General features: G+C 44.5%; 1 protein-coding gene across 1 annotated transcript in view; it reads right to left on the bottom strand.

Annotated features, from left to right (window-relative positions):
* Positions 1-11,807, bottom strand: part of GABRR1 (gamma-aminobutyric acid type A receptor subunit rho1) — a 63,110-nt gene extending 51,303 nt beyond the window's left edge. The window contains exon 1 of the mRNA XM_006263881.3: positions 11,561-11,807. Within this exon, the coding sequence (XP_006263943.1) occupies positions 11,561-11,682 (122 nt within the window). The 5' untranslated portion in view covers positions 11,683-11,807. The remainder of the gene's footprint in view (positions 1-11,560) is intronic.
* Between the last annotated feature and the right edge of the window lie 6,546 nt (positions 11,808-18,353).

Genomic DNA, 18,353 nt, shown 5'->3' on the forward strand with positions numbered 1-18,353 from the left:
ATTAATTATAGATAATATACAGTTAATAATGAATAAACCTTTTTTAAACATGAACTTTCTATACCCACTTGCTTTATTGCTAAAAAAGCTTGATGTCTCACAAGGTTAAGCCTGAGATAATTTACTAAAGAGTAATGAAGTCATAATTCAAAACTGGGGGAACGGGAAAATAAAATTTAAAATATTTTTATGTTCCCATCAGATAAAAAGAAACAGTTATCAAGAATATCATTGCCAAGAGAATGTATCTGAAAATAACATTAATGATCTAGATCCAGAGCTATATTTTCTATATCCTTGGAGGTTTTTAAGACTTGGCTAGACAAAACCTTGGCTGGCATGGTATAGTTGGGGATGGTCCTGTTTTGAGCAGGGGGTTGGACTAGATGACCTCCTGAGGTCCTTCCAACCTTCATTTTCTAGGATTCTATGATTTCTACGATTCTATGATCAGAATTTTTTAAAGAAAACATATTACTAAAATGAAAGCTACAAGGTAACTGGCTGTTTTAGGGTCCAGTGCATTGCAGAATGGAGCTCAGTGATGATCAGAAATTATCATACTGGGCATGTGTAGACAAAACGGAGGTTTACTTCACCCTAAATTGAAGCAATGGGTTTTTAAAAACACCACTTCAGTTTAAGGTGAAGTAAACCTCCCTGTCGTGTATACCCATGTCTTACCTGCCTCTCCAGTGGTGAGGAGTGGAGGGTGAGCTGCTGGTGGGCAGAGCGGTCCCTGAGCTGTGGGGAGTGGGGCTGGTGCTTCCCTCCACAGCAGCAGCGGCACCCCCCAGGCAGCACCCACCCGCCGGCACCTGGCTCAGGCAGTCCCAGGGGACACTGCAGCTGCAAAGGGAAGGACTGGGTCCTCATGCAGCTCAGGAAGGCAAGCAGGCTACAGGGACTGGGAAAAAAAAGATCAGGCTCTCCATTTATTTTTTTTTCCTTTGGCGGAGCTTGCCTTCCCAGGCTGCTGCCAGGCTGCCTGCACGACTGCCTGCAGAGCGCCTGAGCTGCATGGAGCCTGGTGCTTCGCTCCACAACTGTAGGGCAGCAGACTAAAACTCCTCAGAGGTGTTTTAGTTTGCTGCGCCCCATGTCATTTAAGGCATATTACACCGCCGAATGTGCTACAGCGGCTGGAATTAATGCGCAATATGTCGCAGATGTGTGCAAACACCAACACCACTAAAGTGGTGCAAAAGCATTTAACCTGCTTTAAAGTGTCATGCACACATGCCCCTCATTTCATCTACACAAGCCCCTTGTTACTGGGCATGTCTACAAGAGATGTTTACTGCAGAGCTGGCTAATTAGCTCCACAATAAAGTCTCTGCATCTACACGTGCAGCATACTATTAGGTCGTAGTAAACTAATAAGCACTGCCGTAGGTTAGTACTTGTAAACACAAGTACTATCCTGTGGCAGCATTATTTACTGTGCAACAATGCACGTGAAGATGCTGATGGGGCTGGCTAGGGCACAAGGTGCTTCAGTGTGGGGCTGCCTGCTGGCTAGCCCCACCATGAAGCACTCTCATGCCCCAGCCAGTCCCTCTGAAGCACATTGAGTCAGGTTGGAGCAGCCCTGGCCTGGAAGGCTGACCCCCCAACCCCAACCCCAACCCCCTGTCAGCCAGGGCTGCTCCAACCTAGCTCAACATGCTGCAGTCCCAGGAACATGTGTAAACACAGCTCCTGGGAGCAATAAACCCTGGCACTATATGTGCTGTAGTTTATTGCTTCACATTAATTGCATGCCTAGATGCATGCACTGTACCATTACTTTCCTAGTAGATAAGAGTCTGCAACACACAACATGCAATGCTATCAGTGTGCTTGGCATTAATTGACACTCTTTATTATGGTCTAGTCACCTATTTAAATAATCTAGATAATAGGCAGAAGGCAAGATAGAGATGCATCTTATCTTGCATTCAGCCTGATTTGGCTAACTACCTCTCTGAGCTAGATAATAAATCACCAGTTATCCTGAAGCAAGTTTGCTTGCTGCTCTCATAAATCAACATGATTTGTTGTTTTTTCTTTCCCTATAGAGATACATTTAGTTACCCTAAATATCAGTCAGTAAATCAAATTATATTGCATGAAAAATCTAAAAAGAGAAACCAACAGGTTAGGCAGGAAGCAGGCAGCTGACAGACAGTAAGCCAAAACAAACCCTTATTAACCTCCTGAGTGTATATCTGTGCTCCAGTCTGGGGTGCGATGGTAGCTCATGTTCAACACCCCCAAGTCAGCTCTACACTACTAGCTTGGATGCTGATCACAGTGTAGCACAGTATCACTGAGTTCAGTATGAGTTTTAAAAACCGCCCAGGACCTTAGGTAAATGCTCCAACAATTAATCTGCACTGTTCTCCAAGCTGCCTTGGCTAGATAGCTCTCAATACCAGAGCTAGCTAATTTAAAACTAGTTATGGATTAGCTGCACTACCTTGCAGCTGCACCTTTGACTGCCATGTGGACTTACCCTAAATCTTTCTGCTCTTAAGAATACAGGTACCCAGTCTTAAATTGTCAGAGGTGAGTACTGAATTTGGAAGTCCCTGTCCTGGCAGGCAAATAGAGACGCCATTAAATGGCCTTGGTTTTTCAGAAGCTCTTCAAATTCGGCAGTGGAGCGAGTAGCAGCAGCATGAATTGCTGCAGCTCTGGCAGCTGTGATAATGCTGGTACTGTGACAACCACTCTTCCAGAGCCAAATTTCTGGCCCAGTGGGCAGCCCTGTGGCCAGATAACATGGCCCTGTACTAGTCTGCATCCAGCCTGCAGGCCATATCTTGTTCACCCCGACTCAAAAACATCTGAAAACCTGTCTCGGTGAGTGATCGTGTTGTTTAACTGTCCTGTGCCTGTCTTGCCTTATATGAAAGTAAATTAATAACACCTCCCTTTTGTAAAGCTCTCCTAACTGTGCATCTATGTGTGGATTAGAGATCATACATTTGTCCTCACCATTTCATTCATTCTTGCAGCTGAACAAGCACTGTGACGTCTCTTTGTTTATGACTTTGGGCATATCTGCTTTGTCAAAAAAAACACGCTTATGAATGCTTCAGTGAAGCATGTCATGGCTGCTTTGGCCATACTATACCCTAATAAGAAAATCATACAGCCACCTCAGTGCTACTAATTAGCACACCCAAGACAAGAACTTTATTGGCATGTGCCCACTGCCAGGTAAGGTAGGTATATTGCATCCATCCTTGGAGGTTTTTAAGACCAGACTAGACAAAGTCTTGGCTGGAATGATATAGTTGAGGATGGTCCTGCTTTGAGCAGGGGGTTGGACTAGATGACCTTTTGGGGTCCTTTCCAGCCATCCTTTTTTATTATTCTATGATTTTGGGGCATAGCATATGTAAAGCAGAGGTGCTGTGAAGTACTCCCTAGCCCAGTCCTTCGATGGTGTAGACATATGTTTTGCCTTTTTGCCTGTAGCTCTTGTTTCCACTTGCTGCATTATAGGGTGGGATAGATGGGGAAAAAGATGTTGTGATGAAAGAGCTCTGTAGTGATTGGCTCATACTGAAAGTCAAGACTGAATTTCCAAAGTTTGTTTTGAGTCTCAGAGGGGAAAAAATGATAGCATTGTTGCCTGGTCTCATGCCCTCAAACATGGACAGTGTTGGTCAGGAAGGCAAAGATAAAGAATGATCTGCACCTGGCAGAGGTGGTTAAGGACAACAAGAAGAGGTTCTACAAGTATGCTGGCCAGAAAAGGACCAAGGAAGCTATGGGTCCTGTGTTAGCAAGCCAGGAGGAACACCTAACTGAAGCTAGAAAGAAGGCAGAACTACTCAACAGCTACTTTGCCTCTGTCTTCACATAAAAAATTAAGCTGCCAGACACCTGTTTCTATGGCCAGAGGAAGTAAGACCATTGGGCAAAGGAGAGATGATTCATGGATGTTCCAGGTGCTGTTTCCCTGTACAGCGTGGGATCTAGTTCTGCAGTGCCTTCAGGTGTACCAGTATTCACAGGAAAGGGCTAAAGCAGAATGGAGGGGCCTCTGTTATTTGGGTCTTTCAATAATTGCTTGCCCTTGTCTTGAGAAGGCATGTCCAGAATATGGCTGCAAGGGGATCTTTTCTCCTTGCTCATATCCCCAGATATCCATGTTGGACACAGGTTTGAGATCTTGCACCTTATTCGTTATTTGGCATGAGCCCAACTTCAGATAGCTCAGTGATTAGAGTATTAACCTGTCTCTAAACACAGACTTCCTGTGTGTTCCTGGGCAATTAGCACAGGTCTACCCTTGAAAGGCTTTGCTGGCATAATTATGCCAGCAAATACTCATGGTGTAGACCCATCTTATACCAGAAATATATTTTAACTGCTGTTATATCTATTCCAGATCACCACTCCCAAGCCATCAAATCCCATCCCATATCAGTGAAATTACCTATCCTGGCCAAAGTGTAGTTTCAGTAATACAGCTGCATCTGCACAAGAGGCTTTTGCCAGCACAGCTGCATTTGTTATAATTCACAGCTTATCATTGACCATCATAAGTGGTATGTTGTCAGAAGTTTGCTTCAGCCTCTCTGGCCACATCCACACTTGGGCTTGTGTTTGCAGCAGCACAAATAGTAGTGGCACAAATAGTAATGCCACTACTCTGTGCTGCAGTACATGCCCCTGCTAGTGCAGTTTGCAATGGGACACATTGTCCCTCTGCTCTGCAGGGGGGCTGGTTGGGACCCAGGAAAATCCTGGTAGCAAATTTTGCCCTAGAGCTGTTAATTAGTAGTGTGGCAAATGGTTTGACATGCAACACATGTGGTTTGTGGTACCACAAAGAGGCTTAGATCCAGCCTTTGAGGTTAGTGCCTCATTTGTAAACTATGGGTTGTAGCATTTTCCAACCCCACTGGGTGCTATGAGAATAAGTATGCTACATATCACGAGATACTCAGAGACAGCAGTGATGGAGCCATATAGGAACCTACCTACAATGAGCGAGAATAATAGAAATAATGTGGGGGTGCTTAACCGCCAGTCTACAGGCCAGATCTGGCCCATGGAGCCATGTCATGTGTTCCATTGATCCCCACATATCCAAAAATTTGGCAGCAGGGGAGCAGTAATAGCATCAATTGCCGTTCTCCTGTTGCCAAATATCAAGAGGGAGGACCCGAGCAACTATAGGCCCGTCAGTCTTACCTCAGTCCTGGGGAAACTCTTTGAGAAGATCATCAAGGAGCACATCTGTGATGGGCTGGCATTGGGGATGATGCTCAAGGGCAACCAGTACGGTTTCATTAGGGGCAGGTCATGTCAGACCAACCTGATTGCCTTTTACGATCAGGTCACAAAAGCATTGGATGCAGGTGTCGCCGTGGACGTCATCTTTCTGGACTTCAGCAAGGCCTTTGACACTGTGTCCCACCCCATCCTCATTAAAAAACTAGGTGACTGTGGCATTGATGCCTACACAGTCAGATGGATTGCAAATTGGCTGAAGGGTCGTCCTCAGAGGATGGTGGTGGATGGGTCATAATCGACCTGGGGGGAAGTGGGCAGCGGAGTCCCCCAGGGCTCGGTCCTTGGGCCCGCACTGTTCAATTTCTTTATCAGTGATTTGGATGACGGGGTGAAAAGCAACCTGTTTAAATTTGCTGATGATACCAAAATTTGGGGAGAGGTGGGCACGCTGGTAGGGAGGGAAAGACTGCAGCAAGACCTGGATAGGTTGCAGGGGTGGGCTAACAAAAACAGGATGCGTTTCAATACGGACAAGTGCAGGGTGCTGCACTTGGGCAGTAGTAACCAGCAGCACACTTATAAGATGGGAAACTGCCTTCTTGTGAACATGGAGGCAGAAAGGGATCTTGGAGTCATTATTGACTCCAAGATGAACATGGGAACAGAAAGGAGAGAAGGGAAGGCAGTAGTGACTTGTGTGGGGAAATGTGGGTTCTCAGCACATCATAGGTTTTCATTTTTTACTCATAAAAGCTGCTAATACAGGTAAAATGCTTACAGGGCCATTTCTGAAGATTGTGCAAGATACATTGTGCATCTGAAGGCCAAGTCACTGTATAACAGTAAAGACTACTCCCAAAAATAAGGGTTTCCAGGATCAGTCCCCAAGATAAGGTACCACAGCGAGATAGTGAGGGAAGCAGAGCAGGGTAAGGATTACTAGTGCTGGTAGAAAGGTGCTGGAAAACGTGGGTTTAAGGTGGGATTTGAAAGAAGAAACAGGCTCTTGGCAGTGAAGAAGGGAGATTCCGCTCCAGCCACAGGGCAGCCTAAGAAAGCATACTGAGTTGTGTGTGATTTGCACCACAATAGCAAAATATATCAGAAAATATATGCAGTAAAATGATCATAACCACGAGAAGAGGAATGTAAGATGCAGCAGGCTGGCTGGCAGAAGCTTACAGCAGCCTGCACACTCCCAGCTGCAGGAACCCGCAGGTTGGCAGGCACTGCAGTCCAGCGAAACCAGTAAGGCCCAATTGCAGGCTGCCTTGAAGGCCTGAGCGGCTGACACACATTAGTAGCTGGCCACAGGAAGCTAAAGGCTCCTGGGAAGTCTGGGGTCAGACAGAGGGAGAGTGTGGGTGCTTAGTTGGCTGCCTGACCGCTGCAACATGGAGCTAAGGACTCTCCTGGGGTCTGGCAAAAGACCCTGCAAGGCTGGAGGCAGCAGCCCCAAGATCAGGAGAGGGAGCTCATGTGAGAGAGAGAAGGAAGGTTGCACTGCAGGACTGAGGGAGCAGCATAAAGTTGGCAGCACCTTCTTGGGATCTGGGAAGAGATCTCAGGACTGAGAGTCAGTCATCCCCTTATGAACTCTGTTTAAGGACTGTATCATTTTAAAGGCTTTGTGAGCTAAGCAATAAGCCTGAACCCGCCATATAAGGATATGATAAAAAATGAAGCAGGTCTTGTAGATAAATTAAGCAAAAGACCAACAGTATCCATATATCAGTACCATTAAATTTGACTTGCAGGAGAATGCTTATCTTCAAGGTGACTGTCCAGAGGGCCCTAGGGATTTTAGAGTTTAAAATTTGGGGGTCTGAAGATGTAGCCTGGGCTCTGAGAGCCAAGCTGGTTCTTCTCCCATTGTTCACCCTCACCAGTAGTAATGAGTCTTCAGGTCTGATTAGGTCATCAGCAATACTTACTAAAAAAAAAAAGAACTACAAATCTCAGTCCCACCCAACTCCTATTTTACATACATAAATCCAAAATTATAATCCTCAAAATTCTAGCTTACCAAGGTGTCTCAGTTTTGCCGGTATAGTTCCCTAGATGTCTATCTGTCTACTTCTAACAACAAAAAGTGCTTCAGTGTTGATATTGCTGAGTAGCTTGGAGGTAAGTCATGCCTGGGTCCTGGGTCCTGACAAGACTTTGACAAGAAATCCATAAACTAGGGGTTGATCCACCTATCTTACTGGCAGGACTTGATCCAATAAGCAATCTCAAAGCAAGCCTTTTGGGCTCTGTACAAGCAGAGGCACGATAATGATTCTTTATCCCTTTGGACCAAAAACTTAGTGGTTAGATCACTCACCACAGAAGTGGGATACCTGAATTCATTTTCCTCCTCTGCCTGAGGGGATTCCCATCTCCCAGGATAGCACCCTAACCACCAAAAGACAGGCTGTTCTAGGTGTGTGAAGGGAATGTCAATAGTTACATATTGTCCAAAATACTTATAATCTTGGTATTATCTTTGGAACAGGGGCTTTCCCTGTCAAATGAATGCACTAAGCTAAAAAGTCCTGCTGCCTCTGTTTCAGAATCTTTTGTTTCATGGAAAGTTTAATGGCTTCCTCCAGAGAGACTGAGAAGCTCCTTCCCCCTGCCTCTGGACTAGACTCAAGCCTGATGGTTAGATCACTACTGGCTACATTGCTCCATCCCTGACTCCACACATGCATGTAGGGGATCAGAGGACCATGGTAGTGCTTTCAACAGAGCTTCAGGACCTGGTAAACCTGAATGGTATGTGTAATATTCTTCTTTATCTTTTATGCAATTTCATGAGTTATGAATGTTTGAGGATGCCAAAGAATTGCCTCATTAGGTAAAAGAGAAAGAATAAAACCATATTTGACCTTGTTGCTTCACATCCTGCACCAAGAATATCTCCTTTGCTTCTCCAATAGCTTCGCAAGTGCAGCTAACCAGAGTGCGTATGCCAGTCCAGGGGCAGTGTAGACATATCCTTGGACTCTAATTCTGCCCTCCTAATAAAAACAAGTCTTCCAATGCAAATCCAAGAGTCTTGCCTGTATCAAGATTGGCTTATTTGAATAGTATGCATTTTAATACAGCCAAATGTGAGGTCATACATCAAAGAATAAAGAACACAGGCCATCCATGTAAGATGGAGGACTGTATCCTGCAATACAGTGATACCAAGAAGGATTCAAAGCAATGGATCACTTAACAATTGAACACAGTTCCCAGTGCACTGCTGTAGCTATGCATATGGTGTTCTAGTGCTCATGTATCAAAAGAGAATATGAGTAATTGGAAGGGGTTTGGGGAAAGACCTACAAGAATTATTCAAAATCTGGAAAGCTGCTTATAAGGAGAAATTTAAGAAGCTTTGCCTGTTTAATTTATCCAACAGGTGATTAAAAGGTGACTTGATCATGAGCTCAAAACGTAGTTAGAGAACAGTTTTCATGCTGCTGAGGACTTCTTAATCTAGCAGACAGAGACATCATAAAATCCAGGGTTAGACCGTGAATTAGATACATTCAAACTAGAAATAAGGCACAGATTTTAGCAGGGGGGTGTAATTAGACTTTTGAACAGCTAACCAAAGAATATGTTGGTTTCTCTACCACTGGAAGTTTTCAAATCAGAACTGGATATTTGTTCTAGGAGATAGGGTGTAGATCAAGCAGAAATGATAGGTTTGATGCAAAAATGAGAGGATGAAGTTAGCCTATTTACACAGGCTGTCAGACTTGGGCAATCTTACAGGTTCTTTCTGGCCTTGAAACTTACAAGCATGAAAAAGATTATGGACTAGGGCTGGATTATTCATTCTGCAAAGCTAACCAAAAGCTCTCTTTCCCGGCACCCAGAGTATTTCTTCAAGTCATGTAGCACTGGTTTAGCAGCTATTATACTATACCCTTCGGTGGCTGACATGGGGCAGTTGGGGTGGGCATGGATGGAGTGGTCTGAGATACATGGCTGCAGAAACAATCCCACCATACTATAGACACCTGGCACAACTTTTAGCAGGCTTTGGGTCAGAAAGATCAGTTCTTCACAGGGATCCAGAATCAGGGAACACAAAGATGGCTTAAAGTGACATCCAGCACTGTAGCTTTGGATCTTGTCCTTTGTGACTGAAATGTCATCAACTGGCCTAGTAAATTGCTATACCAAACAGCCTCACAACTCCTTGTCACTGGAGCATTTCTGGTTATCAGGTATGGCTGTTGGGACTATTCTAATATAGTCCAGCAAGCTGTGAGTAAAATTGTTCTTTTTTCTATTTCCTCAATCTCAAAATTACTATTATCATTTACCACGTGTTTCTTTATTCTTCAGACAGAAATTATTACAGATAATTAACAGGTGCCAGATGCTGACTCTGTAATGAACTAAAATCTTTCTACAAAGTGCACCCGGATGAGTACAGATTTGACAGATCTTGTGCTACACATGCATTTCACTTTGAGCACTGCTTTCTCTGTGGCTGCTGTAATCCCCTTGTCTCTTTATATAGCTAACTCTAAATCAGATTGTGTCTATCCCTTGGGTAAACTGTGTATGGAATAGAAGGGCACAAGGAACCTTCTCCCCCCACCTCCAATTTGCACCAACAGATGAAGACCCAGAGCTGTTTCATGCCTTTTAGTTCTCTAGTCACCCAGATTACTCTAGGCTATCACCACTATCAGTGCTAAGCATCCTAAATGGTCCAGGGTCCTGATTCTTTCCTCACCCCATTTGGAAGCAGTTCCTCTTTCACTGGAGTCTCAGTGCCTCCCAGAGATCTTGCTGGAGCAGTTTAACCAGATGTTCACATATATGTTGTTTCATTTAAGTGTTTAATGCCAATTTCCTCCTTTTGCATATACGACTTAACAACCCCTTCTACTGTGACTTATTAAATTCAGTTGATTAATATTTATGCTGTTGAGTGTTTGGGAATATAATTAGCATTAAAAATGTTGCATGGAACACAACTGCATCGTGCATACATGTGCACGTGTGTTTAACTTGAAAGCTGTATTTTTATTCAATTAAAGCTGAATTGGAACTTGTTTTGCAAGGCTTAACTACAGCATCTCAGGTGCCATTTTCATAAACCCAGATGAAAGGAAACTCAGATGGCATTGCTTTGCTATTTATTGTAAAGTGTTCCATTGGGACTGTTTATGAATAAGGGCTGCAGCATCCATTTTGACAGTTTCATTTTTCAGCAGTGAGACATCACCATTGAACCCATGTCATATTTCATCTCCAAGACAAATCATGGATTCACAAGTATTACAGAGCTATTGTAGTACCAGAGATAATATGATAGTCCTGTCCTGAGGGGGAAAATATTTGAAGACGTAAATCAAAAACCATCCATCACACTCAGCTCTTTTCTGCTCATTTTCTCCTAATGCCGACGCTTGAGAAACAGTTTAAATTCTTAAGGGCTATAACACTTCTGCAATTCTTTTCACAGGCCAGGTTCCTCAAAACTATTCCTTCTCATGTTAATTAAGATGGTGTTGGAATCAGTACATAGTTGCTAACGAGCAAAAATAATGACTGCACTGAGGGGACAGATAGCTAGTCTCAATTCACCTTGGGTAGCTCTAGTAGACAACATTTTAAATACTGGTTCCATAAAAGAGGTAGCCATTAATATCCCCAAACTAATCAGTATTTTTTGTCCAGCTGTATCTCATGGTGCATTTATCTGTTTGAATGTACAGATATCATTTATGTAAGTATTTGTACTAGGCTCCCAAATCTTTGCAAAATAAAGATAATGAGTATTCTGAAATGAAACATAAAACTATTCTAGTATTGGGAAAACTTCCTCAAATCAAAATATCTGAAATGGCTGTATATGGCAATACTGGGGGGAATTAGGAAGGGAGAGGGGAGAATGTACTGTTTTCGGAAAAAATTAATATTTTATCTTCAGCTAATTCAAGCTCTCCTTCCTCATCACAAGTATGACTAATTGTATCCTTCAAGTTTGCAGACCCATTTGACTGTTTTTCCTCAAACAAGGGCTATAAAGTAACCAACCATTATTGCGCTTTTCATGTGAGGAGATCCCCAAACACTCTGATACAATAGTCCTCTGCACTCAAATGTTACATTAAAACAGATTTTGGACCTAGTAATTTTGGTTGCTGAAAAAGTAAAACTACTATTTATTAGAGAAAAGAGTTCAGAAAACTATTTAAGATGCTCAGTTATCAAAGCTGCATATGCAAACCCCAGATGTCCACATTAGCCTATTAAGAATTAAGAAATGTTGCATTTGCCCAAATTATATATATAGTAATTGAATGTACAGAATACTCACCTGCCCTTCTTGTATACCTCGTGTATTTCTTTTCCTTGCCAGTGGGCTCTGCATTCAGTGGACAAAACCCATCCCCATAACAGCAAGAAGAGGCTAAACTGCATTTTATGGACAGTCAACATGATACTCTCAGATCCTGTATGCAGGAATAATCCACACAAGAATAAAAAAAACAAAATGTAGATTCTGTTTTTCTTTTTAAGACATTATTGGTCTGTTCATTATTGGGAGGATGTTTACTCATACAAAAAATCATCCTGCAGTATTTAATCTGGACAGTAGGGAAAGCAATTTCCACTAAACCTATAAATCCCTCTACGTCAGATGGCAGGGATTTTCAAACAGTGTAGAATTCACGTATCCCCACAGAACAATTGTTTTGTTTGGAGTTTTTTTTCCAAACAGACTCTTGAATTAATTGGTTTAAACAGAAACCTTTCAGGTATTTTGGAAAATGGCATTCATCTTTCCACTTGGTAGATTGGGATAGTCTAGTAATTCATCAGAGTGGTTCTTTCATCACTGATAAATTATTTGAACGTACTAATAGAATCTGTTAAAATACCTTATGTACAACAGATCTTTTAAGTATCTACTTTTATCTGCTTCCAGCAGCTGATAATCATAACTTCTATCTGGCTTTAAGGATAATATTTTGAACCTCTATTTGTTGTGCTCATGCTTATAGTTTCTTGGTGATACCATTACTGTTTGCTTTTGAGCTTGCATGGCTTGTCTCACACACTTCACTGCTAAGTGCCATGCTGATTAGGCATATACAGGATCTATAGAAAATGTCTAATTACAGGAATAATAATGTTTGTAGGGTGAGCTATTTACACTTGTTGCAGCTGGATATTTATAAGAGATCATGACTGATCAGGAATGGATCTGGAAATTTGTAGTGGGGGTGGGTACAGTGGAGCGCTTCCTGTCATAGGATGTGTGACTGGTAGTGAAGACCAGTAGCTAGGACCAGAGTTCTCGCCAGCGGAAAGTTCACTACATGTGCACTATACAGTCGAAGGGGGTGTTACCACTTCAGTACACTAACCCCCTACCCCCATCATCCACCCCTGTGCTTGACTGTTACACACCTGAGCAATGCAGAGTAGGGAATGCCAAGAGGAAGACAACAACAGAAGATTTCATAGAATTTGAAGGAAAAGTGTTCTTGATCTTTAGTGAAGAATAAAAGTATCATTGATGCTAATTAAAATGGGAAATACTTGTTCTTGCATCCTCCCTCCTTTCAGGGTTTCAGTAAAAAAATCAAGCTAAAGATGGCTGCCAGTAAAATTAATTTTAAAAAAATTAAACTTCGGTACTAACACTAAGGAGCTTCAGCTTGATTGTAGCTCTGGCAGACAGAATACAGCAGTGCCACCTGATACAGAGCGCAGCATCCTGCACAGAGCATTCTGCCAGCCATGTACTGCTGCACCCCAGGGTGCCTGTAATACTGCTGGGTTGTAGGGAGGCTTCTGTGGGCGGGGGGGTGCCAGGATGAGGGGAGAGGGGGAGCAGGACTGGTGGGTGTAATGTTGGGGAGTAGCCTTGCAGAGGCAGCATGGTGCAGGATATAGTCAGGGGCAACAGAATATTGGGGTGAGAAGGAAGCCCCAGCGGGGGGCAGCACAATGTAAAATCATTGCTGCAGTCAAACAGGGTTGCCAACTCAAGAAATTTTTTTTTGCTGCAAATTTTTATTGACAACCAAACTTGTTAATTTTTTTGATTATGGTTGATGTTAAACTCCTACATTTGAACCCAGTCTTTCTAACTGGGGGCTGGCAGCAGGGCAGGGCCTGGCAGAAGAGTTATGTTTATATTATATAAAGCATATCAGTAAAAAAATGTCCGTAAAAAAGTTTGGCAGTCAGTAAAAAAAGTTTCTAGATTGTCAATAAAAAAATTTCTTGTGTTAGCAATCTGATTCATCTCTGTGAAGCCCTTCATCAGCCTTTCCTGATGATTTTACATTTTAACTCCTTCTTCTTGCCCTCAGTCCATCCACCCCTGCACCAGCCTACACTATATCATATCACTGCTGCCCCCTTCATTCTGGCCACGGGCCAGGGCCCACTGGCAGCATGGGGCTGGGGCCAGGGCAGCACTGGGCTGGGACCAGCGGTGGCAGTAAAGGCCAGGGCCAGGCCCAGGCCCACCGGCAGCACATGGCCAGGGCCAGCTGCAGTGCCAGGACAGGGCCAGGGCCCACACAGGTCCACAGCCCCAGCCCTACGCGGGCCCCGGCCCAGCAGCGGCATTGTGCTGGAGTGGGCAGAGGTGGTGGTGCCAGCTGGGGCTGGGCCCACGCAGGGCCAGGGCTGTCAGCAGCACAGGGCCAGGGCCGGGGCCATCAACAGCACTGGGATGGGGCTGGGCCCAGCCCCGGTCCTGACCTCATCTCAGTTCTGCTGACAGCCCTGGCCCGGTGCTGGCACTGGGCTGGGGCCCACGGTGGTGCCAGCCAAGGTTGGGCCCTCCAGCAGCACATGGCTGGGGCCGCCAGCAGCACCAGGTAGAGGCCAAGGTCCATGGGCCCGGGCTTCAGCCTCATCCTGGCACTGCCAATAGCCCTGGCCCGGCAGCAAATGGCCGGAGCCAGGCCCAGGCCTGGGCCCATAGCAGTGGTGGGGCTGGGGCCAGGGCCTGCAGTGGCAGTGGTGCTGGCTGGGGCCGGGCCCACCAGCAGCATGTGGCCATGGCTGGCCCCAGGGCCAAGGCCAATGGCTACGGTGGCGGTGGGGCTGGGGCCCGTAGCAGCAGTGGTGCTGGCTGGGGCCTGCTGGTAGCGCGGGGCTGGGGCCGGGGCCAGGGCTGGGGCCATCAACTGAATTAAGACATCCAGTTCTTAATCCATTCAATATGTTTTATTGATATTGTGTAATGCTACATTTTTAATGAGCACGTCATGTAGAATTAAGTCAGACTCAGGTGTTTTTATAGCTATGCAGTTACCTTTCACCATCTGATATCTTCAAAAAATGAAGTCAAGATTTTTTGCAAGAGCTATCTAATTTTAACCATGCTGACTACTATTAATTATATTTTTATCTCATTCTTTATTAATAACCTAGACTCTTTTATTCTCTTTTCTGTTGTTTTTGGTACAGTCTGCCTGGCTTTTGATTAACTGTGTCATTCAGCTTGCCATTTTGAACACTGGCAGAATTAGCACACTTTCAGTCCTTTTAATTTTACCAATATTCCTAGATTGACCAAAAATTGAAGCAGGCTAGAGATCTCCCCAGCCAATATCCTCTAACCCCTGTACTTTACAAGTGATAATGACCATACTTAACAAGCTTTTGTTCCATCTGCTATTTAGCTAAGCTGTATCTGTTTCTGTCTTAGAGGCCTGAGGAAAGAATTGCAATACCCTAAAGCTTGCCTATGTCTCTAACAACCATACCGTTGGTCCAGTCAAAGATAGCATCCAGCTGAATTCTTGTGTCCTGAGCCAAATTTCTTTTACGATTCTTGAGTGAAAGCTATTTAGGTACGATGATTTGAAAATGTTTACCACATCCCTCTAAGAGATGTTGTGTAACATTCATCTTAATTACTAATGCTTAATTACTAATACTGAGTATTTCATTTTGCTCTTGTGATATGAGTACATCTTTCTACATGTTCTAAATACAAAATAGAAATATTTGTTTCTCCACCTTTTCTACATCATTGCAGTCTTCATGTAGTAATGAGCCCATACTGTTGTTAGGATATCTTTTGTCCTTGGTGGGGCAGGGAGGGAGAAATTAAACCCTCTCCTTGGCTAGTTCACTTGAGGTCTGGCCACACCCGCCCCTTCCCCCTGCTCTCAGCATAGTTTCCCTACAGCTGAATGCATACTCTAGCACCCCCTCCCTTGGCTTCTGGCCTGTGCCAGTGTAGGCATGTGCCTGCATTTCCTCAGTCAAAAGTGAGTGTCTATTCACTTGCAAAATGGTTCAGTCTATGCAGTTAGACTAACCTGCAAACAGGGGCAACATGTAGGGGGTTCACACAGGTGCACGTGCACCCCCTGAGTGTGGAGGTGCACCCCCTACAGAGAGGCACCGCTGACACTGTTGCCAGTTGCCACCCCACCACCAACACCACCGGTGGTGTCTGCGGGTGGTCCACAATCTCCGCTGGCCACTGCCAACACTGCTGGTGACACCTGTGGCTGGTTGCCGACCACTAGTTGGCAGTCGCCACCCTCCTCTCCCCCACTGCCGATAGCACCAACAGTGCCGGCGGCATCTCTGGGAGCTCCCCTGCTTACCGCTGCTGTGCTCCCAGCACTGCTGCCATGCTCCCACCATTGCCATGCCCCCCCAGCTGCTGGGGGGCATGCATCATTCATGCCTGCAAAGATTGAATCAATTCAGGCTCCAGGTTTTTGAATATCTGTTCCTAGCCCCAGTTACTTCATGCTCTGGCTTGTTCGTCATAAATGTTTGTATCAAGCACATGCTCAGGCCATATACTGTCGAATCAAATGCCTGTATACATGCTACCACACTATTGCACACAGCACCATACCTTGCACTCAGCACTCAACAGGTGGATACTACTCACTACATATGCTCCACAGCAAAACTAGGTCACTTATGTCAGCAAACCAAGAGCTCACTCTTGCTAGAATAATCTTAACTGAATTGACTACTGCACACACACAATATCAGACCTTATGCACCCAGGGTAGGGACAGCCATTACACATAAACCGGTTTTAGTGATCAGAAACTGATTTAAACATGTAACAGAACAGATGTTCAGTGCACATAAACCAGTTTGAAAATGGCTGAAACTGGTTTGAAATAAACCTTGTTGAATGTAGTATCAGACTTAACTGATTTGACTCAAACACCTTTATGCAATGTCTGTCCCAGACCCCTTGCTGGTTTCAGATAAACCAGACACCCCCAGCATTCTGGCATGCTCTCTGGGTTGGGAGGGGCTCTCTGCTCCACAGCAGAGCTGGCCTCTCCCCTCTGCCCCATGGCTGGAGCTCTGACTGAGACTTGCAGGCACAGCAGAGTCTGCCTGGCTTCCCCCTGCCCTACCTGCCTCTCACTGCTTGCCACTCAACCAGAAAACCCCCCGCCCTCCCATCTCCCACAGCAGGGACCCCAGCCCCATGGACTCTAGGCATGTAGTATGCTAGTTAATGCTGCTGGGTGTCTCTGTGTGTGAGTGACTCCGATTTCACTGGGACAGGCAGACAGAACAGTGACTGCTCAGAGCTGTTTGGAGCTAATCAACAGGTCAGCTGGTAAGTTGTTTAAGAAGAGTTTGAAGCAATGGAGTCTATTGTTTTGCTGATGTGATAAATACTATCAGCCCCCTGCTGGTTTGCTCCCCTGTCAGCTGCAGACAGTATAAAGAAGGGAGATTTAAAAGCTCTGTATCATCAACAGATGCATGTACTGCACACCCCACTTGCCTCAGAGTGCTAGCAGTGACCTGGGGTCTGGCAACACTCCTGCCCCTTGAGCAGTGAACGGGATGGTGTAGGCAGACCTCCCTAATTAGAGGTCCTGCTGGGACCTGGCCACACCTCCCTCCCCCCTCAGCTCAGCACTGTACAAGAGTAGGGAGGGCTGCTCTAGCATCCCAGCTTCTAGCGTGAGCCACTGCAGGCATTTGCCTGAATTTTCTCAATCCAGAAAGAATGTCTGTGCAGTTGCAAACTGATTCAATTTAGCCAGGTTAGACTAACCTGCAAAGATTGAATCAATTCAGGCTCAGGCTTTTTGAATGTCTCTCCCTAGCCTCAAACAGCAACTATACCAATTTAAGCAGGAGAGTTGTCCAGTGGATTAAAAATTCCTCTCATTGCATTTCCATTATGGCACAATCTTTCATGCTGATAATTGCTTTGAACAACTACATCTTAGCCCCTTGTGTGATCTGAAATACAAGGAGGTTAGTGAGCAGAAACATACAGTTACTATGTTTATACTGAAGTGTTTTTTTAATGATATGCTAAGTAAATAAGAGGAGAAAAATAATATTTCCTTAGCAGCTAAAAAAAGGGACATGCCTGTACCCCAGTGGCAGGATTCAAAACTAGATGTACTACCTTTCTCTTGTTCAGAGACCAGCAGAAACTGGGAGAAGAAGGAAAGGAGGGAACAGGATTTTATTTTTCAATACTAAAGGTCAAATTCTCAGCTGGCATAAATCAACATCAACCCTGGAGTTGTGCCAACATACATCAGCTGAGGTTCTAAATAATGTCATGATCACAATTATTATCAAGGATCCCTTCCACCTCTTTCTGGTCTCTTGTGCCCCTCAGGGTCATGACCATTCAATCTGCAATGTCTTTTAGTCAGAGACTGAGTCTTTATTTGTTTTGTGAATGCTGAGGATTTTGGGGAGAACCCAAGGAATCAAAGAGAATCATGACAAAGAAGATCTTTATGGAAAATGATTAGCAGGCACACATCAGAGAGGAGCGCCAAACCATCTATGACCCAGGTCTATTCATCACAGAATAAAAATAAAATAGAGGGAAAGCATAGCACATGTGCTTCTAAGCCAATGTAAATCCCTAAATGGATTGTACAGTGTATAAAGAGAGGGGAAATATGCTAACCATGTAGTGATCAGTCAGGATACAGAAATCTGAAATACTGCAGCTGACAGCGCACCTCTGTGAGCTGCAAAGTTTATACAATGATATATTTGCACATGCTTCCTCGCTGCTCTGTTAAAAAAATAACAACTCACTGTACTAGAATATTAAAAAGCAAGCTGTATTTTCATTTGTTTTGGAAAGGAGCTGAAGCACAAAA

This window comes from Alligator mississippiensis, chromosome 1, assembly GCF_030867095.1.
Source record: "Alligator mississippiensis isolate rAllMis1 chromosome 1, rAllMis1, whole genome shotgun sequence".
NCBI classification, from domain to species: Eukaryota; Metazoa; Chordata; order Crocodylia; family Alligatoridae; genus Alligator; species Alligator mississippiensis.